At 41.9% G+C, this 27020-nt stretch overlaps 1 protein-coding gene across 4 annotated transcripts in view; it reads left to right on the top strand.

Moving 5' to 3' along the window:
• The window catches only part of Creb5 (cAMP responsive element binding protein 5), a 403859-nt gene that overhangs the window by 285015 nt on the left and 91824 nt on the right, over window positions 1-27020 (top strand). For all 4 annotated transcript variants that reach the window (XM_031381940.1, XM_031381941.1, XM_031381939.1 and 1 more), the window contains one exon: window positions 21560-21686. In XM_031381940.1, coding sequence (XP_031237800.1) covers window positions 21560-21686 — 127 coding nt within the window. The remainder of the gene's footprint in view (window positions 1-21559; window positions 21687-27020) is intronic.

Raw genomic sequence — 27020 nt, forward strand, 5'->3', positions numbered from 1 at the left:
GAGAGAAAGAGAGAGAGAGAGAGAGAAAGAGAGAGAGAGGCCTCCCTGCACATCAAATAGTTTTTACAAAGCACCGTTTTGATGAGTTAAGTGTAAATGAATTAGAAACATACGGATTAAATTCCCCTCGAAAGACACATGGGTTTAACAATTAAGGGGGAAAGTGCTTGGCAAGATGGACTTCAGGGCTGTGCCAAACCTCAAAACGTTTGAAAAAAATGGTTTCAGACATTTCTACTGAATGCAAAATGCCATGACATTGCCTCCTTCCCAGACATGGCAGTGAATCTTTTAACAACAATTATATGACAAGAAAAAAGGCCTGTGAGGGAATCGCCGTTTACTGACTTCTCCTTAATTGCCCTACCTCTGGAAAAAAAAATGCAGTCATGGGTTTAAGAGAACTGTCTGATTGACAAACTACAATTTTAAGGCTGGCAATTACTAGAAAATAACCCTCAAACTTAAAAATACCTGCTGCCCCATGTCACTCCCAGCCCTTTCTAAGTGGGATAATAAGCTCTAGGGAGCTGTGGAAATGAGTGTACTTTTCTTCCCTAGTGTCTAGAGCCACGCACAGTGCTTCTGGCTGCATGTCTGGCATGATGATGCCAGCTCCTTGCAGGAAGGAAGGGAAACTGAGTGAAGGAAGACTGAAAAGAAACCCATGTGGCTCACAGGGGCACCTGCTGCACAGGATGCCGCGTGTCCCGGAGACGGTGTGGGATGCTGTCGGCAGGTTGCTGGGAAGAGGCTCGAGTTCGGTTTAGTTTCTCTATTGAATAAGCCATATCATAACTTCTCCACACGTCAGAATTCTTCCTGGCATGTGGAGACTCGGGAGAAACGTATTAAGGATCAATTATCTCACGACTGTTGTGCATGGGCTGTATTAAGTCGCCTCCAATTATTTTTTACTGGCTATTCCTGACAAAAGCAGGCTGACACTTTTACTGCCTCATTTTTCTTTTTTCATATGCAAAGACACAGGAGTGGGTGTACAGAGAGCCAACTGAGTAAGCAGAGAGCAGTTGGGTGACAACGGCCGGGCCATTTGCTCTGTGAAGCCATCTTGTTTCACATTCGCATGTGAGCCAGAATGACTGAAGTTTGCTTGCCTGCTTCCTTCCTTCCTTCCTTCTCTCTTTCATTCCTTTCCTTTGAAAGAAAGAGTGTATTCAGTGACTGCCAATATGGGCTTAGAAACCCAGGGACAACAGTGAGTTTTATCAAAAGTTTTCAAGCCCATGCAGACTCCCTCACCCACTAAGAGTATTTCTGTTTTTGACTTTATTCTGCAAGCCATGAGAAAACTAGTGTTTTGTTAAGAGAATCTCACAGTAGCACCTCACACTTCCCTCCAGGAACCAGAATGAATGTGCTGCAGAAGTCCCCTACAAGGAGAAAACTGCTTCCAAGTGTTCCTGGTGAAAATCTTACCAGAACACTGATTGTTAAAATCTGCTTCCTGCTGGGCGGTGGTGGCACACGCCTTTAATCCCAGCACTTGGGAGGCAGAGGCAGGTGGATCTCTGAGTTCAAGGCCAGCCTGTTCTGCAGACTTCCAGGACAGCCAGGGCTACACAGAGAAACTCTGTCTTGAAAAACAAAAACAAAAAAAATCTGCTTCCTGTGTTTCTTACACCCATCTACATGTTTTGAGCTCGAAATAAAAATAGAGGACTAAAACTACTGGAGAGAATATATATGTATACACACACATGCACACGCGCGCGCGCGCGCGCACACATACACACACACACACACACACACACATCAATCTTCTGTCTTAGAAAAGGCTTCAGATTCAGCAAACAGTAGGGCCGAATCCTAGCACAGTTTTACCTTTCCATAAGCAGCTCCATATAGAACACTGGAGGAAGGATCACTTTTGACTCTGAAAGTCTCCAGTCTCCTGTCCAAGAGTTCCATTCCTCTTATTCCTAGTATCTGTCTCTGCCTCATGCCGTGGCTGCTTCATTCAAAGCACTATCAAATGCCGCTCTTCATTTGTGACTCAGCTACCTCCCTGAAAAACTGGAAAAGGAGTTGAAAAAATTCTAAATACCCATCGTTCCCAATCGTGCATGCACCTGAGTCTAACCAGTGCATGCCAGTTACATAGTTTTTATTCACTGGTGGGGGTGTTGTCATCCAAAGAGAATGTTTTCTTCCTGCATTAAGCTATGGTGGTGGGAGCTATTGAAAATCTCCTGGATCTTCATCAACATACTGTAACAACCCACCTAGCATGGACAGTTAACTAAGTAAGCATAAGGCTTCTGCTACCAAACCCAACCCCTACACATATCTGTGTTTGCACACAGCCCCCACATGTGCCTGCAGTATGAGGTTAATCTTTCTTCCCCTGAGCATTTCCTGCGTCTGCTCTTCTGGGTTCTGGAATCCCCGAGGGTGTTGGGTAACACTCTGGGGGGATAGCTTCCATTGCAGACTGACTTCCATGTCTCCTTTCTTCCCCTTAACACATGAAGAATTTCCTTTAGGGCAAAATAATCTTTTATTCATGTTAGACTGGGCATTGTCCTTAAAACACAGCTGAAGCTAAATAAATGTTTGAGCCACAGTTATAAAATATTTTGTTTTGTATCTGTTGGAACTACCGCCAAATGGTGTGTGGGACACTGCAGGCAGCCTGTATGCTTAGCTTTTGTAGAAAATTTGAGAAAGAAATGTGGTATGGGAGAGCTAGTGCTCGGGAATGAGTTCCCACTAGGTCTTAGCTTACTCCTCTAACCTGTGTTTATCCAAATGGTCTTATTTATATCTATTTCCTTTTGATAAAAATAGCTCTAAAAAGCAAATTTACCACACAGAAAGAGATGGTACATTTGACTCTCTGTGGCCCAATATTTGGGGATTCTGTTAAATGTTCATTTTCTGACTCATTTGACTTCTGAGCTTTCATTTTTTAAAAAGAGTGCAATTAAGATTAGGTTCCCAGGGAATTTTTTTTAAATAAGTCTGTGAGTAAAGCATACACACTATAGGTTGAAGCCCATATAAGGAGTGTGTGGGCACCTGCCCAAAGGGAGAGAGGCATTAAGAGCCACTCTAAGCCTACAGGGATGTCAACACACCTTTGAGAAGGGTGCATTAGAGATGCAAATTCGTAGTTCCTTGATGATGATAAGCACTGGAAAGAAAACAGTGAAACTCATTAAAAGGTTTTGGGAACAGGGGAAGCTGAGTCTAGTTTCTGCTGCGGCCCAGCACCGTTTCCAGGCCCTTCTCTGCCTCTGACCCAACAATTCTAATGATTTAAACGGCCCTCCCTCCAGAATTCTGCCCATTTTGGATGAAGCCAATTAGCTCATATGTCAAAGGGCCAACTTTGAAGTTTCATCTATGTCAAATATGACTCAGTTCAGTGAGATCCATTCTCTGGATTACAAACCAGCTAGAAAGAGGCATCCATGTGGAGTGCGTTGGGGGCTGTCCTGGTACTCGTTTTTGTTAGGAAAGTTTGATGTTGATATGAAATCCATCATTCTTACTCCATGGTCTCCTATACACAGACAAAAAGGAGGGGTCTATTTAGTAAATGTGTTAGGATTTCCTATGGAAAGGCATCTATCAGAAGGACACCTTTGATCATGACCACCTGAGTTATTCAAGATGCTGTCAAGTGATATTTATCCTAATGAATAAATTGGAGTGTGATTCTTTTTATAATCACTCTAAATTTGAAAAAATGTATATAATTGATTTTTTCCATCTTCCTTCATCTTCAGGGAATTGTATTAGAACATCATGAAACAAAATATTTAAAGTATGTTTCAAATAATGAACAAAAATTGCTTCACTTAATAAAGATGTGGAATTCATTTATGAAGACAAGCACTGGCTGTGGACCAGTGAACCAAAGGGGGTTGCCAGAAGTTTGTACTAGGCGGCCCTTCTCGAGTATCAACAGCTCTCTGTCACTCCTAAGCTGACTACATGCTAGGAAAACAAATTCTCTTATCCATATTGGACTTTAAGATAATTGCTTTTATTTATTTTATTTTACACACGCCACCACCACCACTACCACTGCCACCCATGGCAGAAGTTATGTTATCTTCTTTATGAAGCTTGTAGTGGCTCTGAGAACCAGTTATGAGCAATGAATGCCTAATTTATAAAAAAAAGATTACTCAACTTATTGGTTTGATGCTTGTGAACTGAAAATAAAAGTTAAAATTGTTGACCTTTCAGGAGAGTTTCAGCAACTCTCCAGAAACCACTGGCAAAAAAAGTGGAAAGCATTTAATTCTCATAAGAACAGTTGAGTAAAGCCGGGCGGTGGTGGCGCACGCCTTTAATCCTAGCACTTGGGAGGCAGAGGCAGGCGGATTTCCGAGTTCGAGGCCAGCCTGGTCTACAGAGTGAGTACCGGGACAGCCTGGGCTACAGAGAGAAACCCTGTCTCAAAAAAACCAAAAAAAAAAAAAAAAAAAAAAAAAAAAAAAAAAAAAAGAACAGTTGAGTGGTTTGGCATTAACCTAAAGGGAAAGTCAGAAGTCCTGGAACAAACCATTTGGTATTTTCCTTTTTGTGCTCTAAGAGAAGAGTCCCAGACTTCAGGAAGATCTGTTACCAACAGCAGACAAGCATCCTGGTGTTGCTCTGCTGGAGCCCCTACAGGTCCATAAACCTTATGGCTCTGTAGGTGTCCTCTTGTCTCCCTCTTCTGTGAGAAGCAACGGACAACAAGCATGAACTTTCCCAATGGCCAAATCAATCAGAATAATTAATCTCTGACACATACATCCCCAGTTATCGTGGGATATAAGTAGAAGGTATGAGACAGCCGTTGAACAATTATACATGCATACAGGTACATCATGATATCAAACAGTGAAGCACAGGGGATATTACTCCACAGACTAGATACACCTCTAATTTAGGACTCAGAGAAAGTTTTAAGAAAGTAAAGTTTAAGCAAAGATCTAAAGGATGAATAACAAAATAACAAAAGTAAAGGTGGACAGACAGTCTAGGCATAGGCCACAGGACAAATCAAGGCCGTGGAATAAGAGAGAACTTGGTATATTTATGGAAATTAATGAAATGACTGGATATATCAAACCAGGTGAAAAATAGTACTGACTCCAAGAGATGTAGCATTGTAGTATTTAAAGGATGTTTTCTCTTAGGGGAAAAAAGTCCTAAATACAAAGGAAAGCCATAGAAGAATGGTGAAGTACTGGGAAATGTCATGACTAATCTTGAGTTCACAAAGATCATTTGGCAACAATGCAGTTAGACTACAAAGAAACAATGTGAGAGGCAGAAACTGTTTCAGAAGACCAAATAAGAGAAGATAGTGTTTGGACCTTGGTAGTGAGGATGGAGCCAAAATGGATGGAGTCAAGGTCAACTTTAGTGGAGGTGAAGGAACTTGGTGAATGATTGGAAATACATTGTTATTTATATCTATGTTAATATATATACATATACATATATATATATATATATGTTAAAATACCATGTTACTACCTAGACTCTGTAAGTTCACAATACTGAATATATGTTAAAGTAATATGGGAAACTCTCTTTGGAACAGAATCTAAGCATTGAGCACTATATTAGTCAAGGTTTGTCAGAGAAACACACTAATAAGAAGGAGATGGATGGATGGATGAATGGCTGGCTGGCTGGCTGGCTGGCTGGCTGGCTGGATGGATGGATGGATGGATGGATGGGTGGGTGGGTGGGTGGATTAATGGGTAGGTGGATGTGGAGGGATGCTGATGATCTCTGACTTACAGTGGTTTGCGGTGCTGAGAATGTATACTCTTTCAGCCCTCTGGCTTCACTTTCAACTCAGTAAATCAAATATTTTACCATAATGTAACTGTTGGAATAAATAGTTTTGTTCAACCATAGGCTAATATAAGGATTTTTAATAATTTTTAATGAAAATCCAGCTAAGGTATGACTTCCAATAGTATATGAAATATAGCTATGACTTACAGAGTATATTTGCAAACTTACCATGAGTTTATCCAGATATAACCCGTCGTGAGTAGAAGACTGTCCAACTATCTATCCACCTCCTGTCTACCTACCTAACTTAAGGAATTAGCTAGTGACTTAGATTATGAAAGTCAAGAGGCTCCACAATCTGCTGTCCACCAGCTGGAGACCCAGAAGAGCAGGCCGTCTAAATTCTGGTAGAAATCCGAAGGCCTACGAATGGGAAGCATCCATGGAATTTTATCCCTTACCAAGATTAGGAGACAACAAGTCATCATACAGAGAAAGCACCCCCTTCCTTTGCTTGAGAACTTTGGTTCCTTTCGGAACCTCAGTTTGTTGTTTGATGAACACTCAAATGGAGAAGGCTCATTGCTTTACTCAGATGAGACTCTTCCAGCTGCACCCTCAAGAACACACACAGGAATAGTGTTTAACCAGATCTCTAGGCAGTCTGTAGGCCACCACATTGATGCTTACAACTTTCACGGGAACCAGGTGACCATCCACAGCTCAGCATAGGCCCTTAAGGAGTGTCATCCCGGCTGTGTAGAAGGCAAGTCAAGTAGCATCTAATACACGAGAGTTACAATGCTTCCTTTCTCAGGTTTGAAGGATCTTTATTGTTCTCAAAATGCCAGTTTTCCAGCCAGTCTCAATGGACACTGTATTGAAAAGTTAGAAGTATCCATCTGGGATCCTGTCTTCCAAGATTCCTCAAAATGTCATCCTGCATAACAATAAATGGCAGATACAAATAAATAACATGAAGTTAAACCTTCATTTTCCACTTGTGACTGTGTGTCTGAGAAGTTGTCCCGTCTCCTGCTCTTCAGGACATTGCTTTCCTTCCCTGATAGGCTTAACGCAAGGGACAATCAGGAACAAGGGAGCCGTTTGTTATTGTTCAAGGAAGGTGATGTCCTATAGCATCCAGTGAGAAATTATTCACTCATTTCCTTTGACTTTTAGACAGATATATTCTTAACTGATGGATTCTTTCTCTGGAATTCGCACTTGTAGATCTCTTCCTACATCAGCTTACCTAACTATGGGAACCACATTAACTGATGTAAGTTTAGTGTTAGAAAGTTCTTTGAGATTGTTGGTCAGCTGTTTTTATTTTATACATAGAGCAATGGAAATTTGGGACTTAGCCCAATGCCCCCAGGTGAATGAGTGGCTGGCTGAGGTAGCTGTGGCCCTGTGGGTTGTTCATACTCAAAGCTACACCAACAACAACTTCGTTCATTTTACTCTTTTTCTTCAGATTGACACATCTAGAGAAGGCAGCACTGAGCCTTTCTGTTCTGGGTCACAGCTTAGGGTTCTGAGGAGAGACTTGGCTCTCATCATAGGCCAGTGTAGGGGCTTCTTAGGGAGCTATTCTTCCTGTGGGCAAGCATCATGTGGTATGTGCTCAAGTGTATTGCCAGTCACTTTCAGTTTCTATTTCTAGCAAAGATTTACTCTCTGTAGCTGAAACTGACGTTTACGCTGCCTGTAACCCTACCACAAATTAAAATCAGACCCTGAGTCTGTCTGGGGAAGATGTTTATTAAGCTGTAGGAAGACATCTAAAATGAGTCCAAATTACATTTTAAACGTGAAACCCCAAATGCCACATTCATTTAAGGGCAGGAATAAGACTGTCTGGAGAGTAATTTGGGTACAGAATAAGTCACCCCTCTTGGGCACAACACAAGGCCACCAGGGGAGAGAAAGGTGCCTCAACATGACTTTTTCCAAAGCATTTCCACCTAAAGGGTTTTTTTTTGTTTGTTTGTCTGATTTTCTGAAAGAACATAAAAGAAAAACAAGCTTTTTAAGACTTGATGTCCTTAACAGATGTAGACATTTAAATTTTTAAATTTTATTTATCCACATCTATTCTGTAGATTGTTGGCTTTACTGGTTTTTGAGGCAGACTCTCACCATGGACCCCAGGCTGACCTCAACTGTGACCCTTTGTCTTGGCCTCCCAGGTGCTGGGATGACAGCACTGCGCAGCTCCCCTTCAAATGAATTCACAAATATGGTGAGAAGAGGCTTGGGAAAAACAGAAAAGAACAACAGGTCTAAAAATATTCAATGCTGGGGCTGATAAGACTGCTCAGTGGGTAGACGAAATGGCCATACAAGCCCCATAACCCATGTTTGCTCTCCAGACTCCATAGTGGAAGGAAAGACTGATTTGAACAGTCACACTCATCCACACATGTAGGCACATACAAGCTGCTAATCATAAGAATAAAGTGAAGCCTAGTTTCCAATGTTTGATCCAGCTAATACAGCCCAATTCATCCAAAATCCAAGTCTGTAGATTTTATTGTTGTTGTTGTTTTAAAGATTGTTTTGTTTTTGGATTTTTGCCTTTTAGTGTGTATGTGTCTGCTGTGTTTATATGTAGTGAGTATGTTCATGCACAGAACATGGCCATGGTCCCTATCTCGCTACTTAATAACAGAAGCAGTCTTGTCCCCAGGGAAGCACCAGCCATGAACTGTTTTTGCCCGTGTGTCCAATCCATCCCAGGCTGAGCAGGCCTCTAAGATCCTTCCATACAGAGGGCAAAGTATATACCCAGTATCATAATTACAAACTTTACTGCTGAGATATGACTGTTTCAGATTAGTATCAGTTCAGCTCCTGCAAAGCCAGTGGACTTGGAAGGTAGCTCTAGGAGGTTATGCAAAAGAATGGTCATGACTTCCTAGAACCTCTGCCCTGCTCCAGTGTCCCTTGCTTAAGACAAGGGCTAATCTGACCTGACCACACCTTCCCTAGAAATCAGAATGCTACTTCATGTTTCCATGGTCTTAAAAAAAGTCAAAACCCAAATCATGATAAGGAGTTGGAGGCATGGCTCAGGGCTAGAACAACTGTCTAGCATGTGTGAGGACCTAGAGAAAGGGTTTTAAAATAAAAATTATTTTTGTCACACACAAGTCATAGGAGTACCTCTGTGAGGAATTGAGAGATGGGATAGAATACAGTAATCCCATTAAGTCATTCAACAACTATAGCTCCTACTGAGTGCCAAATTCAGTTTAAATGACTGACACACTGTAAGAGCCAAAACAAGGCAATCTGTCCTGGCATGTTCTCCCAGAAGATGGCAGGTACTCCAGGCATCATAATAATACATGTAACACATGTCCTTTGGTTTGTTTCTGGATCTTTCTCCCAAGTCCCTTACCTCCAATCTTATAAAAATATGATATTAACTTGTTTTATGAAATGATACTAGTAGTGATCCTACTTTTTAAATCAGACATATCATCTTATGCATAGAATATAGGTTTGTATCCTCCAAGGACAAAAAGATAGTCGGAACACGCTCTCAAATGTCTTTCTAGCCATCCTGGGACTTTGACATCACAGCTGCACGGTCCCGTTGAAGGAAAAGCAGCAAGACTGAGAGGATTGTAGGGTGCCCATGTTCTTAGTGTGTTGCAGACCCAGGAGGCAGCTGGGCCTGTCAGCCAATCCAGGTACTGTGCTCATGTTAGAGACCAGATATGACAGCCTACACAGCTCTGCATTTACTGTGGAGCAACCTGACTAAAATAACTGAAGATACACCTCATTTGGGATCAAGAGGTCTGCCCTCTCTCCTGCTCCTCCTCCCTTGATCCCAGGAAGGACAAGAATGCAGCTATGATTTTAAGAGCCCCAGAAGAGGCAAAGTTAACACTCCAGCTAGACATTTGGTTGTCTTTCTCTACGTGCTCTTGGGACATCGCTTTTCTTCCTTCCTTCCTGTGACGTTCATTCCTGGTTACACTGTTGGCTGTTCCGCTTTGATTGTCCTTTAGAGTCACTCTGACCACGGAGTCATATGGAAATTGAAAACTATTCTGTCTCGTCCCACACTTCCCTAATGTGTCCTCTGTTGTGGGAAACAGTTTTAATCCTGTGCTTCCCCCTTTAGGTCATGTGCATTTTCCTATATGTTGCTAGAGCCTTCTCTGAGTTCTCCATCTCTTCTCCCCACCCCTCCCCTACCCCTGCACTGTGTTCAACCTTGATCTAGCCAGGTTTTCTTTAGCACCTGGACTCATCCTATGGGACTAGGGAACCTGTACCCTCTTTGTACCCTCTGTCAGGGCATAAACTCACATAGTATTTACTAAGCTGGGGCTGAGTAGAGAGGCAAGACCTTTTACTTTGGAGAACAAGGGCTCCTCCTAGAGTTATGAATAGAAGAGTTAGACTGGGTGTGGTGGCACATTAATCCCAGCACCCACTTGGAAGGCAGAGACAGGAGGATCTCTTTGAGTTCTAGTCCAGCCTGGCTTACATAGAATTCCAGAATAGCCAGGGCTACACTGTGAGACCTTGTCTCAACAGAGAGAAAGGAGGGGGAGTAGAGGTAGATAGGCTGGGGAGTTATTTTCCAGTGCCTGAACATTTGCTTGTTATTTGTAAGGTCCTAGGTTCCCTCCTCGGTGACATCAAATAGAATGAAATATAAAATAGAAAGGATAGGATGGAATGGAATGGAATGGAATGGAATGGAATGGAATGGAATGGAATAGAATAGAATAGAATAGAATAGAATAGAATAGAATAGAATAGAATAGAATAGAATAGGATAGAATAGGATAGAATAGGATAGAGTAGAACAGAACAGAATAGGATAGAAAGGGATAGAATATCTGTTCTTGGGAGAATCAAGCTCTTAGCAGCTGGTTGCCTAGTTATGTATAGTGTCCCAAATGTCAAAGTTACTCCCTCTAGAGCACAAACATCTCCCTCTCCTGCAGGGGTACTCACAGAACAATGAATTCCAATACCAACTCCTAATGGACTAGGGTGGAGAGTGTCTCAGATTTGACCTCCCTGGAGATGTACAGGAGGGGCTCTGCCTCAAGATTCCAGAAGAGATTAGGTAAAGGCATTAGAGAGAGCCTCACAGAAAGCGATCCCATGAATCCCACAGGCCCAGGAAGGCCAGCCAGAGACTCTTAGGCCTTTTCTGGCTTCTTCTTCCACTGGTGCTTCTTGGGGCTGATGCCAGTCAGGGCAAACTTCAGTTGTCAATTTGGAATCTAGGTGCAGGGTCTTGTGCCAACTGCAGATTCCAGCAGAAACGAGTCAATTAAAAGATACAGACTGAGAAAGCTGCAAAGCCAGGAGAAACCTAAGCAGAGCTGCTGGCAGGCAGAGAGCTTGGGTGGGGGTGGGGCCCTGCCTGCTGTCTAGGAACCCAGAGAGCTCTGGGCCTTCATGGAATCTGCAGGCAGGAGTGGTAGTGACCGCCACCATGAATTATTCATTTCTGGAGGATGAGAAAAGCAGCAATCTCAAGTCAGTGGCAAGGCTCATCATCACAGGCCTGTCTGCTCTCCCTTAGGAAGCCAGGAGGCTTATTAACAGGAAGAAGTTGTGCTTAGAGATGTGCCTCCAGAAAGAGAGGGTTTCTCCTTGCCACTGAGAAGCGCATCCTTCTTTGAGCCACATTCCTCGAGTCTGTTGTTCCGCATTTGCTTGCCTTTTCTAAGTGTGGCTTTATGAATGGTCGATGCAATGTGAAGCTATTGGCTGACTGAGGAGCCTTTATCTTCCTGTGTGAGCAGCTGACCTGTGGATAAAGCTAAAGTGCTTAGGAATTTAGGATCTTTTATAAAAAAGATCTTTACAAAGAACTGTTAGCTCTTTACAAGGGAAAAAGAAAATCACGTTTGGGAATGGATTTTTCTCCCTCCAAATAGTACATCAGAAACTAATCCAGCCATGTTTGGGGTTAACTCAAATGAATCTGCCTGACGGCAGGACTGATTCAGATTAATGGTGCAGAAATCAGTCATTAAAGAAGCCAGGAGGGAAAAAAATGATTTAATGGTCTTAACAGAATGGCCATAAACTTAGGTTTCTCCTCCTATTACTCCTCCTTCTGCTTAAAGTGCATGAAAGCTACAGCCAACCCTCCTCTGCAGCGAATGCAGGGCATCTGCTGGAAAACCTTCCAAGGCCCCAGCAGGATGCAGATTGCTGCTTGTATTTTTTTTAAACTACTTCTCACAGCCAGGCCTTCACTTAAAGAGAAAGAAGTTATAGTTTCCAAGACCTCAGATACTATGTCTATAAAATAAGGGCAGCAGTAATATCTGATTGATAAATACAAAGGCCCAGATTGAACCTGTGTGGTGAACTGAGTTTCAGACACTCCTGGCAGTGATGATGCATGTTGACTGCAGTGTAGGGTCACTGGTAGCCCAAGGAACAGAGCCTGAGCCACTATGTTGGCTAACCCTAAGGTTGGTCATGTATCCAACTAGGGGACATTATATAAATTGGAGACATGAATGTGGAACCATTCTTGGCCTTCTGTTATGAAGTGCCTAAAATAGCACTTGAAATGGGAATTGAATTAGTTGATACAAAACCAAATGGATCTAGGACTCTTCTAACAGCTTGAGTTTAATATAATGGGCACGGGTAAAAGGTACATACAACCTCAGGGTTTTTAAGACCAGGACAGGCCCAGCCTGCACAAGAGTCTGTGCTCAACCTCTAGTACCAAAACAGAGGAGCAGAGATGCATTGTGTGAGTCTGTTGATGAAAGCTGGAGTTTGATTTATGACTTAGATTCAGTTAAATTCTTCTCAAAATTTAGCAAAGGTAATTGTTTGAATACTATACTGCAATATCTGTTGTCAGTAAATAAGATCCTATGTCTCTATGTTTTCATCAATTCCAGAAGAATTTGTGAAAGACCTGCTTCCTATGTGTCCTGCACCACCTAACATTTCAGAAGCAGCTGCTATGATAGATAGGATAAACAAAATCTCTGACTGAGGAAGCTTATTGTTATTTATATTTATGTATAATGGCTAGGAAAGATTCTTCTTCTTGTTTTTACCCCTACTCCAGTAGAACCCAGTGAGAGCCTCGCCTTGTCAGGAAAATATTATGAACCTGGACATGGACTGTATGTTTCACAATGGGAAACTAGTAAAAGACTTTTATATCAATGACCTAAGAAGCCAAACCACTTCCTCCACTGAATAGGAATATACATCATCTTGAAATACATTCATTTCTTGGTTCATCATTGATGGGTGACTGATGGATTGATTTATTGGTTGATTAAGTATCAATAAATAGTATCATGAAAAATACAGAGTGTATTGAGAGCATTATTAAAGAGCCCCAACCTGATGGAATTGCCCAGGATAGGCAATGAGAATGGTTCAGGTTAGAGGTCTCTGGTTAGAAGGAATATATAGATGTGCTACCTGGAATGGAGCAGAGGCTCAAGATTACAGGTAACAGAGAGCAAAATCATGGCTGGGCAGGGTGGGGGATGGGAGGCAGGAGGCAGAAGCCTTAGAAGGTTGTTTTGTTCTGTTACAGGGAGATGGACTCACAAGAACCCCTTGGCAAGCTACATGACAGTGCTGTTGACATTGATAGTTGACTTTAAAAAAGAAAAAAGAAAAGATGGAGGTTTTGAATGAGGTAGAAAATACAATATATATCCAAAGGCAGAACACCTGAAAGCCATGGACAGGGGCAGCTCTCTATCAGCAGAGACTCTTGCTTGAAGCTAAGCCTTCTGGGAAAAGGAGGCTGCATGTTTTTCTCAAAGCTGCCTTTCCTAGGGCTAAATATGAACTTCTTTGTCCCATTTTTTAAAAGAGGGGAAATACTGTTATATTTCCCACCTGTCTTTAGGATCTTAGTGGTGAGACATTATGATTTGTGAGCTCACTCATAAAAGTTATAGACAACGAAATAATTCATTCTTTCACATTCTTTTTTAATTGGAACACAAATTTTATACATATATATACACATATACATATACATATATATGTATGTATATATATATATATATATATATATATATATATATATATATATATATATATATATATATATATATTTAAAAATACGGGTTAGACAGTTTTCTTCTTTTCCCAGTGATTGCTTCTGTTGGCTTTTGTCAGGAAAAGCAAGACACTAAGGACTGATCTCTGGGGAACTAGTTAGGTTCCATTTGAGGAAATATTTGCAAGAGCCTTTTCTAGGAAATAATGAGATGTCACTCTGCAATTCTCTAAAGCTACAAGTGAGAAGGGTCTGTTCTCTTCTGTAGAAGGGCTGGGAAACCTGAAGCTGGTGGATCATTGAATAAATAGATATGCAGGAAATGTTGAACATTGTATGTTCAGTAATTAAAGCTAAAGATGGATAGTCTTTAAGATCTCAACTTTAAATCACAATTTGTTGACAGAAATATGGTCTTGGGTAGTCTTGATCAAATTGACACAAGCTAGAGTCATGTGGAAAAAAAAGGGAACTTTAGTCATGAAAATGTCTCCATAAGATTGTCCTGTGGGTAAGCTTGGGAGGGAACAGCTCACTGGGGAAAGTGGCAGTCCCTGGGCAGGTGGACCTGGATTATAGAGGAAAGCAGGCTGAGAAAGCCAAGATGGAGCAATTCAGTGAGCAGTTCCTGCCATCAGTTTCCTGCCTTGGCTTCTGATAATCAATTGTAACCTGTTGACAAAAATAAACCCTCTCCTCACCAGGGTGCTTTGGTCATGGTGCCTTAACACAGCAACAGAAACCTAAGTTAAGGCAGTTACATTTAATCTACTGTTCGATTGGTGCATTAGAATAGTAAGAGAAATAATAACGGCTATTTTTTATTATTAAGTATATTTAATATATGTGGGAAATCATTTAATACTATGAGTAAGTTTTATTATCAACCCATGTGTGATGGTTGGTTTTAATGACAATTTGTTTTAAATTATTATTATCTTATCAGACAGCCAGAGCTAGGGAATTATACTGATTGCTAAATTTATGTTGGAAGAACCATCCCAGATGAGGGCTGAAACTTCTAGTCATAGCATAGATTTTAGAAGGCACAGAAGAAGGAAAATGATTTGTCTTTTATTGGATTGGCCTTACCTTTCACTGCTGAGCTAATTTACCCTGTTGCTGACCTTGAGGAAATACTTCTCAAAAGATTTCACCTCCGTGGTGGTTTCTTTTACTCACAGCTGGATTTTCAGCCCCAGCTAATCAGCATCCATTGTCCCTAGAAAGCAAAGGTTTCATTTCAGTAGTACTGGCCTTTTATTAACTGCAGACAATTCTTCCACTTCAGCTGACCAGCAATCACAGATCCTTAATTCAACACTACACAAACAACCCTGATAGAGTCTTTCCTTCATCTGAAACTTCGCTAGCTGAACCTCACCATTCTTGACTTAAGTTTTAGAGAAGAGCTCTTCAAGCTCTGAGTATGCAGTGTCTTCTCCAGTTCTGAGTTTTAAATGCTTTCATAAATATCCCCCAAAACATGAAGATCAGGTCCGTCTCATTTACACCCCACTCCTGGTAGTGCCAATTTCTGCTCTAGAACTAATTAGAACAGAGCTGTCACCTGCATTTCAGAGTTATCTGGGAGTTTCAACTTCAGATTGGCTTGATGGGACTGACCAGTAGGCATGTCTATGAGGCATTTTCTTGATTTCCAATTGGTGTGAGAATGCCCAGCTCCCTATAGACAATACCTTTCCTAGACAGGGGTCCTGGTCTGTAAAGAAAGCTAGATGAAAAGGAACTAGTGAGCAAGACAATAAATAGCTCTCCTACATACTTGTCTCTGCTTCTGCTTCTATTCCTGCCCTGACTTTCCTCCATAATAAATTGTGGCCCGGAAGTTACAAGTAGAAATAAATCCCTTTCTTCTCAAGTTTTGATCATGGTGTTTGATCATGGTGTAACTGAAAAATAAACTAGAATACCATTTTACCACTGAGAAACAAAGTCATTTTCTCTGGATCACACAACTAATATCCTCCAGAGACTGGCCAGCCTAGCTCCTGCGGCCGTGTTCTTTACCATTCCCTATACAGTGAAATGATTACCCACGGAAGGAATTCATATTGTCTTCTGCTTGGTGATCTGGACAACCAGCCTTCTTCGCAGCACTAGAAATTGGAATTTTCTATTTCACAGGAGAATGGGCCGATAAATATTTCACGTTAGAAAGCCCTTCTTCTGATTTAAAATTTGAAGGTCTACATTGTCTTCTTCAGAATTTCCCTTCTTCATATAAAAAATGAGTTTGTTAATTTAGTTCACAATACTTCATTTAAGGTATAACCTTTAATATTAGAGGCAAATAACAAGCATGCTGGGCAACTATGGCACGTGTGTGTGTGTGTGTGTGTGTGTGTGTGTGTGTGTGTGTGTGTGTGTGATAGTAGTAAATGGAAGTGAGAAAGAAGCATGGCTTTAAAAAAAGACTTTTGTAGAGACATCTTCTGAGGCTAGGGAGGAGGTTTGTCATGTTTCCCATGCACTATTGGTATTAAGAAGCAAATTCTGGACTGTCTCAGTGTCTTTGAATATAGACATTAACCACCTACTGTATACCAGGTAGACAATGAAGCACCATGCACAATACAGTGATCAGGAACAGCACTCTCATTCATAGCAATGAAGTTTCTCTCTTGTCATGGCCCATATTCTGGGTCTTAGCTCTCCAAGGGCTTTTGACATAGCCTAGGCTATATCTTATTGCATAAGGCAAATGGAATGGAGTGGTCAGAAGCTCAGAAACTTTTTTCTAGCTTGGTGCCTACATCTGTTTCCTGCCCAACACTTTTTTTCCCTTTCTCTTCCTCTGAATAAAAAAAAAAAAAAAAAAAAAAAAAAAAATACCCTGGCTCCTATCGAGTCCTTATGTGATTGTTTCTCATGTTGTTCAGACTGAGTCCATCTCTGTGGCCTGCTTTCTGTGCTAGAACTGATCATATTTTCTCAGTTAATTTTGTATCTGTATCTTTGCCTGTGTCAAAGGGTTGCCCTCTTTCCTTTGGCTCCATAGCAGATCTATCTGTCCTGATAGTCTATAAGCAATTACAGGGTACCATGGATCACTGGAAGACTAGGGAAAGGAGATCAGTCTTCTTTAGATCTCCCAGACACAAGCCCTGGCCCTCAGCTAGATAGACAAAAGAAGACAACTTAGGGCAAGGAAGACTGGCAGCCATGGGCTGGGCTATTCAGACACCCCAAGACTGGAAAACATCCTTTGGAGGGAAAAATGAGGACATGAAACCTCTTGCTGTGGCACCTGTCATTCTGCTAAGGACAGTAAAAACACAGTCTGTCATACTTGACATTTTAATTGAAAGAAAAGCTTACATAGATTTCAGCCGTAAGCGGTGTGTTTATACAAGTGTATAGAGAAGGGTAATCTGTCAAGTTGGAAAACTCTTAATGCGGCCTCAGTTCAGTAATTGAACAATCCAACATGAGCTCACACATTTACCTTGTTCCATGCCTCAATAATTTTTAGTAGAAATACTTTACCTAGAGGCATATGGTTATTAAAAAGGAGGCTCAGCTCACTCAAAGTCTGGAATTACTAGCTCATGGCAACAAGCCTGCACTAGAGGGAAGACTGTCGGGATGTGTTTTCACAATGTTCCTGCTATTTTGCCATCTGATTTTCAGAATCTAATTGATGTGTTGTTGGAAAGGTTTTTCGTTTATTTACTTTTATTCTTTCTTAAAGGAGAAAAATAGAATTTCACAAGGATGAATAATTTCTCATATTAGCAGTATTCTGAAATCTCACTAACTAGTGGTACATTCAGGCGTGGAATGAACATCAAGAGAAGTAGACTGTGAATTTATTTTATCATAAAAACTGATAAGAACTTAGTTATGGGAGGCATGGAGGTGTGAGATGTGGGAAGCTCTGCTCCCTTCCATGATGTGTGTAACTGTGGGCAAAGGAAAAATATAAATGTAGTTTATGCACAAGTCCCAAGTGGAAATAATATGAGCCTACCTACCACACTGCATTGCTTCAAGTCACATAAAACCAATATATGAAAACATTTTGAAAATTACTTTGAGAATACCAACTGAAACATACAAAGTTTTATTCAAGAATACCCTAGATTAAATATGAAAATTCAGTATACCAAAAGAAATGAAATGATGCATACAGGTATTATGTTGCTACTCTGGCTTCAATGGTGTGACTATCCCAGACATGTTCATGGTTTCTTTGGACCTCCTGATACAATTCTTCGTATGTTTATTTAGTATCTGCTAGTTTATTTGCGGTGCAGAACACAACTTAGGTTCTCACACACACTAGACATACCGTGTCCACTGATCCACTCTCCCAACCCTGGACTTTTCTGTAAGTCATGATGACCACATACAAATCTTGCTTTTTACTGCTTGCAGTTTTAAAAGCCCAAGAAAGGAATGCAGAAACTCTGTAGGTTTGGTAGAAAGGCTTGGGAAACTAATTTGCGGAATCTATGTAAAACAATAACATGGAAATTATTTCAAATTCAAGCATATAGGGATCCTGAGTAGTCATATTTCCTTCTAAGTGTACGTGGCTAATTGGTCTGATTGGCATCACTTGGAAACTCTTCTAATCCCAAGGAGCCAGGTACCCTGAAAGGATTTCTTAAATGAAGAGGAAATATTTGATATTTTAAAATCTAGTAGATCTATGCAGGGTGTGGAAATAACTAACATAATTATTGAATTAAATGAGGTATTCTATTCCCTAGTGATTCAATACACTTGGGAGTTCCCAGCCTTTGTAAAAGAGTAAAAACTCATTTTAAATTGAATTACTTTGACATTTCCATTCGATATCCATTGGATTGTTTAATTGGGTTCCTTCTTTAAAAATTAAAGCATCAATAGAATCTGCTCACCAAGGCCATTTTTTTTGGACATATCAAGTTAGAAACAGAAGGTAAATGATGTTAATAGACATGCTGTCCTTTGGTCACGAGCATGACCTTGTAGACCGATGTAACACATAGGAAGGATTTCAGTTGTCTCAAAAGTTTTCGTTCTCTCTGAACTGCACTTCAAGCTTCCCTCTAGTGACCAATGATGTCACACATGTACAGATATGTTTGCATGGACATCCATTTGGATGGGGATAGCTGGCTGAATAGTTCTGAGGAGAGCTGTTCTCAGTGAATGTTGCCTCTTATAAAACTATAATTCAGATGATAAACTTTAACATGAAGGAGCTATTAGTGAATTGTTTTTCAATGATGTATTCATTTTGATTTTATGTGTAAGAGTGCCTAGCCTGCATGTATATATGGGCACCACACTTGTGCCTGCTGCCCATGGAAGCCAATAAAGAGCATCAGATCCCCTGGATGAAGAATTCGGATGGTTGTGGGCTGCCATGTGAGAGCTGGGAATTAAACCAGGCTCCCTTGCAAGAGCAGTGAGTGCTCTCAGCAGCTGAGCAACCTCTCCACCCTCAGTAACTGTTCTACATGCAACTCTTTTCAGCATATGTCAACATGGGGGCTCTAAACAAGTGTTGGTTGTTAACTGAGTCCCATTCTATGTTTCTCAGATTGTGTAAACCATCTCTGAAGAGACTTTGAGACATAGTAAAATTGCACCTCCTATAGCAGTGGTTCTCTACCTCCCACTGTATTAAAGGTGCGACCCTTTAATGTACAGTTCTTCATGTTGTGGTGACCCACAACCATGACATTATTTTTGCTGCTACTTCATAGCTGTAATTTTGCTACTACGAATTGTAATGTAATATGTTCTTAAGTGACCCTTATGAAAGAGTTGTTTTACCCCCCCAAAAGTGTTATGATCCTCAGGTTGAGAACCACTGTCCAATAGTGTTTAGAGACAGCTGGACCCCAAAGCCTAATGGAACTGTGGAAGCACAAAGACCTAGTCTAGTTCCAGTGGCCAGTCCCCTTTACAGAGGTTCCCAGGGCACATGTCAAGAAATCATCTTAGTGGCTCATTTGAAATGACTCACCACATTGTTGTAAACTTTCTAGGCTAACCTACTTGTTTCTCTTCACATTTACACTATGTGCACAGGCCTTTATGTCCACCCAGTCTCTGTGACATGCTTTGTATTCTTTCGTGGTTTCATACATGTACCTTCCTGGGCACCTCAATGTTGACCAATTGATGACTAATCCTTCTAGGATGTCTGTAGCTGTGATTAAGTAGCTCTGTTTCCAAAGAAAGATCTCGGGCAAAAACTGGAGAAAACTTAATCTTCTTTGGAATTTTAGCAGTATTGTGAAGGAAGAGCATGCAGCCATTCTTGGCCCGTCTCAGCCCCCAATTCTCTTTGAGTCATCAGAATTTTATGGCAGAATAGCTCTTCCCATTGCTCGGCTGGGACTCTGAACTGGCCTGTTCTGACTCTGATAGCTCCATATAGTCTCAGTGCCGCAATGGGATTCTGGACTGGGCACTCTGTTAGGGCTCTATTGTACCATGATGCACTCTAGTATTGTGGACAGAGCTGTGGTGCTCTGTGAGGCTGTGGACTGGGCTGTGCTGCTAGGCTGAAGTTCTAACTAGGTAGTGATGCTCTGACTGAGCTCTAGCCAGAGCCTTGTGCTGTCGTGGGACTGTGGACAGGCCAGGGTATTCGGTGTTGAAGGAAAGCAGTGGCCTACACCGAAGCCTTCTATCTGTAGCCTTACCCAGTTTTTGGCATGAGAGGTCACATGTTTTATTATCTTTAGAAATTTCACTGATTCGAGCAGTGGAACATAAAGGATTAGACTGTTGAATATAGAAGGCCCAGGGATTTTGTTGTTTGTTTGTTTGTCTGCCATTTACTTTAATTTCATGGTTTAATGTTTATCCAACCCCATAGAGGAGAAGCACAAGGAGGTTGAGAATTCAACCAGAAAGTTGTTTGCCATTTTTAATAAACACAAATAATTTCCCCTTTCCCTCATCTCCACATTCCTTGGCTCATTAAATCAATTTTAGGCACTTAATTTTTTTTTTCTTGGCAAGTTGAAGTAAAATTTCAAACTATGCATTCCCTTGAGGAATGCTCACTCAAATCCTGCAGATCAGGCCCAAATCAATTTCTGTCAAACAGCCTAACACCTCACATTATTATGAAACGGGAGATTGCTAATAGGGGCTGAACTCTGGTCTTACCCTAAGAAATGCTGAGCTCAGTGCCAAGCGCCGTGGCCCAGCTGCATTTGTTTGTGTCCTCACTTTGTGTTTTTCCACTCATAGTAGAACTACAAAAAAACAAAAGTCAAAATGTACTTCTGCTAGGAATACATGAATGGAGTTTACGCTGTAACTGTAGAATGACCATGGACCCAGAACAAAGCCAGGCAGGCTTCAGGGCAAAGGTGTGGGCTAACATACCAGTGTAGCCAGATCCTCAATACTGAGACCCTCTGGAGGCTGAGACTGGGGTAACTGGGCATTGTGCTGCAGACTTTCTTCCATAGAAGCCGAGGCTATTGGAGACAGACCAGCATGTTTCCCCTGAATATCAGTTAGATAACGGGTCAGGAAATGAAGCAGAGTTTGATGTATTAACTAGGAAGCAGCAAAGGAAACCAGGCATGTATTTTATTTGTTATGATTTCCCTAATATCCTCAATTATGTGACTCTCACATCAGAGGATCCGATCTGTTTGCCCATGATGTTGGTGTCCCCATTGGTTTTGGAAGCTGGGTAACAGACCCAGGCCATCAGGAATAATGTGATTTTTTTCTCTTTGTCCCCAGGCCTGTCCCAGGCTCTCTATCATCTCTACTCCATCTCCACAACAGACAGAGGCAGCCCATGCCAGCCTCCATGCCTGGAACCCTGCCCAACCCCACCATGCCAGGATCTTCTGCCGTCTTGATGCCTGTAAGCATTTTTGTGGGGGAGAGGAGGGCTTGTGGTGACTTCCCACTAGGACCCAAGTCCTAGAGAGAAAATCAGGAGCTGAGATCTGAGCTGCCTGGGAAGGAGGCAGCTGCCTCTGAATGCGTTTGAGCTGTGGGCCAGGATGCATAGGGTACCCAGGGACCCATCCTTAGGCATTTTCCTGTCCTTTGGGGCCTTGCTGTGGGGCAGGGTCTATTCCACTTCTTGGTGGCAAATGAGCCCACCACAACTAAGGAATGGAATTTGTTCAGGAAGGTATTGTTTTATAGCTATAGTCAGTCCTCTGTCTAGGATTCCACACCCACAATTCAGCCAACCAGGGACTGAAAATATTGTTTAAAAAAAAAAAAACACACATATTTTCTTAACATGTGCAGACTTTTTTCCTTGTTATTATTCTAGAGCATTGCAGTTTAACAACTCTTTACAAAGCATTTATTATTGTATTAGGATAAGATGATACAGAATAAATGGAAGGGATACACAGAGCAGAGTATATGTAAATACTGTGTCATCTAGTACAAAGGACCCGAGCAGTCACAGATTTTGGCCTCAAAGCAGAGACTGGTGTTCTAGTGCTAATTCCAGGGGGGATTAATGGATGACTGCAGTCCCACATCCGCATCTTGAATTGTATTCAGGTCATCAAATGGGCAGTGGTGATTCTAGACACAACTCAGGGCATTAATTACAATGATTACATATAATAGCTGGGAATCTGGATTTGTGCACACCATGTTCTTATAAATGGTAGCACTTACTGAGTGCTTGCTATATGCTGATCGCTTTGCAAGCATGCTATCCGCACATGAAACAGTGCTCCAGGGAGGTCTATGACGGTCCTTGTCTTCTGAGAGAAGGAAGTTAGGCCAGTGACTTGCTTATCTGAGAAGCAGAGCAGCTGGATTTTGAACTCGGTAATCCTGGCTCCACAGTCTGCTCTCTCAACTATAAAACAACAGGCACATTCTCTTTTCATTCACAGCAAATGGCTAAGGTGCATTCTTGTATACTGACATTACAGATGAGAAAATGGGGGCTCGTAGGGTTCCTCGTCCTGGCTAAGGATGCATAGCTCATAGATGATACAGTCAAGATCTACACCCAAGTAGTCAGACTCTTAACTTATTGACTTGTATTTAAAATAGTTTAACTATACAGTTCAGGATGGCTTTGAACTTATCTCTGTCTCCTAGTGCTAGGAGGCATGCACCGTTACACCTGACCATAAGAGTGCCCACTCTTGGTGAGCATATTGTACACACTGCTTCCCCTCTGACAACATGGGGAGCTAGAGTGGAGCAGAAGAAGTTTTTCTCTCCCTCTTTAGGGCATTCTCCCTTTCTTAATCGTTCCTGGCACTATGTTTTGAAGGACAGGATTTGGGGGACTTTTGGAAGCCCTAGAAGCAGTAGGGCAACCCATTTAGCAACTCTCTCAGAACACATTGGGCATGGCTGAAGACTGTAAGTGGAACCCACACCTCACTTCACATCAAGGAGCTCAGATTGTTCCCTATTGAGCAACTGTCCCAGTTATCAGTGAGGTAGGCTGAGGAGTGACGATCACATGGACTTAGTTCACACAAATGGACCTGCCCCCTACAAATGCTCACCGATCCAGGCTGGAGGCATCTTGCAAACTTGTGCTAGAGGATAGTGGAGGGGCCACTTATTCTCCCTAGACTGGTTGACAGAGGAGAATAGCACTGTTAATACATAAACCCCTGGTTTTGTTCAGTTCAACTAATTGCATGGAGATTTCAACCACAAGCTGTCTTCGCTCAGCTTCTATGTCCTACTTGCCCAAAATAATTTTCTTTTCAGAATTTCTAAACAGTAACTAGAAAAATGTCACTACAGGGGTCTTTTATTTCTATATACTTAAGCTGTCATTTCTAGGGATGAGGTGGGAGCTGGAAGCCCCGAAAACCTAGTACACTTTCCACTTTATCCTATCACAAAAGTTGACCCACTCAGCAAGTTTCTATCCTAAAAGGTTTCTATCCTAAAGAAGGTCCAGAGACAGGTCCAAAGTGAGATCCAGTTCAAGGGGAGGCCCCAAGGCCTGACACTATTACTGAGGCTATGGAGTGCTCACAAAAAGGGACCTAGCATGACCACACTCTGGAAGACCCAACAAGCAGCAGAAAGAGTCAGATGCAGATATTTGCACCCAAACAATGGACAGAAGCTGCTGACACCTGTGGTTAAATTAGGGAAAGACTGAAAGAAGCTGAGGAGGAGGGCTATCCTGTAGGAGGACCAGCAGTCTCAATTAATCTGGACCCCCAAGATCTCTGAAATACTGGACCATCAAACAGGCAGCATACACCAACTGATTTGAGGCCCCCAACACACACACACACACACACACACACACACACACACACACATGCTCTCTCTCTATATATATATATAGCAAATGACTGCCAGGTCTGTGTTCAATTAGAGATGATGCACCTAACCCTCAAAAAATGGAGGCCCCAAGGAGTTTAGAGGTCAGGTGGGGTAGGGGATGGGGACATCTTCATGGAGACATGGGGGTGAGGAGGAGGTGTGGGATGGGATGTGGAACAGTTGAAGGGTGGCCTGTGTGGGAAGAATAAAATCTGGAGTGTAAGTAAATGAATGAATAAATAAGTAAATAAATAAATAAATAAGTAAATAAATGATTTCTATCCTGAAAGCAAGAACCAGTATAGGCAAAAAGTCAGGAACACGGCCCCTGCAGGAGGTCCCAAACCATTAGTCCACAACAGGGTGTGGCTGTCATGACAGCTGTGTCATCCCAGAGTAGTGATTCTCAGTGAGGGTAATTTTGCCCCTCCAAGAATATTAGGTAATATCTGTTGGTTGTCACAGGATGGTGTTTAATGGGTAGGAGCTAAGGATGCTGTTAAATATCTCACAATATACAGACCCCTCAACCCAGAACTATTTTACTTAAAATATCAATAGTACTGAGCTTCAGGGATGTAAAGCTATTCATAAAAACTGAAGTAAAATCTCAAAGAAATTATTCTTAGGATTCCCCGGGGCCTAGAAATCTAGCTTCAACTTCCTCAGTCCTGTTACCAGCTCCTGTGCTGTTAGGACATTGTCTTCTGGACAGTCAGTCAAAGGCTGTCAGTCAAGGGCTGTTTCTTCCCTTAGAGTGAGACCCTGGGAAATCTTGAGGCCCTGGGCATCAAAGTTGCGATTATCTCTAGGTAAAGATGATAGTAACTGTTTCATGATGCATGTTGCTTAGATTCCAAGTACATAATATATCCATCCGTTCATCCATCTATCTATCCACCCATTCATTCTACACACCTTGTTGAGCATTTTCTGTGTGCCACAAACTACTAGACACTTCCCTGTAGGGAAGGCAGGAGCAACCTGCCAGGACTTCCTGAATAGTGATTTCCTGTTATCTTGAAAGTCAAAGGCCTTCATAATTTGGGAAAATGCACACTCATTTCTCATTAGAAAAAAATTAGTAAGCTGGAAACGCGCTAGCTCTTGCTCTCGAGTGTGAGAAGAGAGGGAAACCCTTCATATGCCTGTTTTGTTCAGTTGGAGGTGGGAGCCAGGGCCTCCTCAGGTTTAGTCAGTGCTCTAACCACTGAGCTACATAGCCTAACCCTTGCCTGAGTCATTTACTCGTGGTGGGAAACCGCCGCTAGGCTGGGCATTCAGCAAGGTCCTTCAGCTTCCTGTCATCTCTTTAAAGTTAGGCTTCCAGTGCGGACAGGATGCTGGCACAGCAAAGCCCAGGATGCTTGTTTGGAAGTGATGCTTGCTCATGGTCTTCCTGACAGAAAATTCATGTTTTTCTTTTTAACAGATACAGAAAGCAGCCCATTCAGAACCAGTATTTTGTGTAATGGAGTAGACAACAATCATAACTACTTAAAGAAATGAACTGGACTGCTGATTCTTCAGCAGGCAGCCACAAGCAGGTTGCTCTCACCCCTGTGTAGCTAGACTAGTCCGCCCTTCTAGACACTGGAAGGCAAACTCACCTGGGTTTTAATTCCTGTCTCTCTAAGAGTCCTCATTGGAATAAAAGGTCTAATGCCGTTCGACGCCTCCTATCGCTCAGTCTCGGGGTGAAAGTTCTAAGTAAGGCACATTTCTTGAATTCTTCACAACTTAATTATAGCCTGCAAATGTTCTTAATGACACTCAAGAGCACTTAAAACGGGTTAAATGGTAAATTTTATGTTAAGTGTATTTTATCACAACTCAAATGATTTAAAAATAGAGTACATTTGCCTCCTGGAGAGTTAGAGCACACATGGGGGTGGACTTTTATTTTGCTGAATTATCAAGGCTTCGGAAAATTGGCCTTCATTACCTTCTCTTGACACCTTTCCCACACCCCTGCTGGATAACAGGTCAGCTGAAGCAGGCTGAGAGAAAGCTGGGTAACCACCTCAGAAGAAAGCTTTTAGCTGGTGCCACCTGACTGCACAGAACAGCCTAAGAGCCAGATGGCTGTGCCAGGGGTCAATACAAAAGAAACCACAGTCACTGAACCTCAGCGACCTAAGCGACCTCTTCACGTCCATTTAACTCGAGATCGTGCTCAAGCTTGCCCCTTGGGGAAGTTTCCACTTTGAAATTTCATCCATAAGAAACTCCACTTTCCAAAACCACATAGGGTATGGGGTACCTCTAGATTTCTGACCACATTTCTACCCTTTCCAAATACACTGAAGCATCAATTGGCCCCCAACAGAAAGTTTGGTTGTTTTCTTTGAAAAGTATTAATTTTCTCCTTAACAGAAAACATCACATGCCTTCTTTCTGCACTGACACAGAAATTTTGCTATGCAAGTTGGTTAATCTGTAAATTCAAAAATCTGAAACTTTTTGAGGTCAGGAGCACTACAATTTAATATACTAACTATAGGTTTCATATATGAGATACCTGAAATATTAATGGGTTTCACATTTAGACATGGATTCCGTCCCCTTGGTATCTCATGTATGTGTTGTTAATGTTCCAATGTCCCAGAAGTCCTAAAATTCATAAAGACATTTATTCCACAGTATGTTAGATGGTGACCTCAACACCCTGAGGATGCCAGAGGTCTGGCCCTACTGTTAATTCTAAACAGTGGGATAGGCCAGCAAGAGGGCACGTAAGTGAAACCACTCACCTGTGATGTGTAATCCCCACGCCAGCTTCTTTCTCCCTTGCAGAAAGCCTAAACCTGCTGTAGGACCCTGGCACTACAGCCCTGTGGAGTCCTGGCAGCTCACGAGCAGGAGACAGGCCATGGGCAGCTCACGAGCAGGAGACAGGCCATGGGCAGCTCAC

Source organism: Mastomys coucha, unplaced genomic scaffold, assembly GCF_008632895.1.
Source record: "Mastomys coucha isolate ucsf_1 unplaced genomic scaffold, UCSF_Mcou_1 pScaffold20, whole genome shotgun sequence".
Taxonomy (NCBI): Eukaryota; Metazoa; Chordata; class Mammalia; order Rodentia; family Muridae; genus Mastomys; species Mastomys coucha.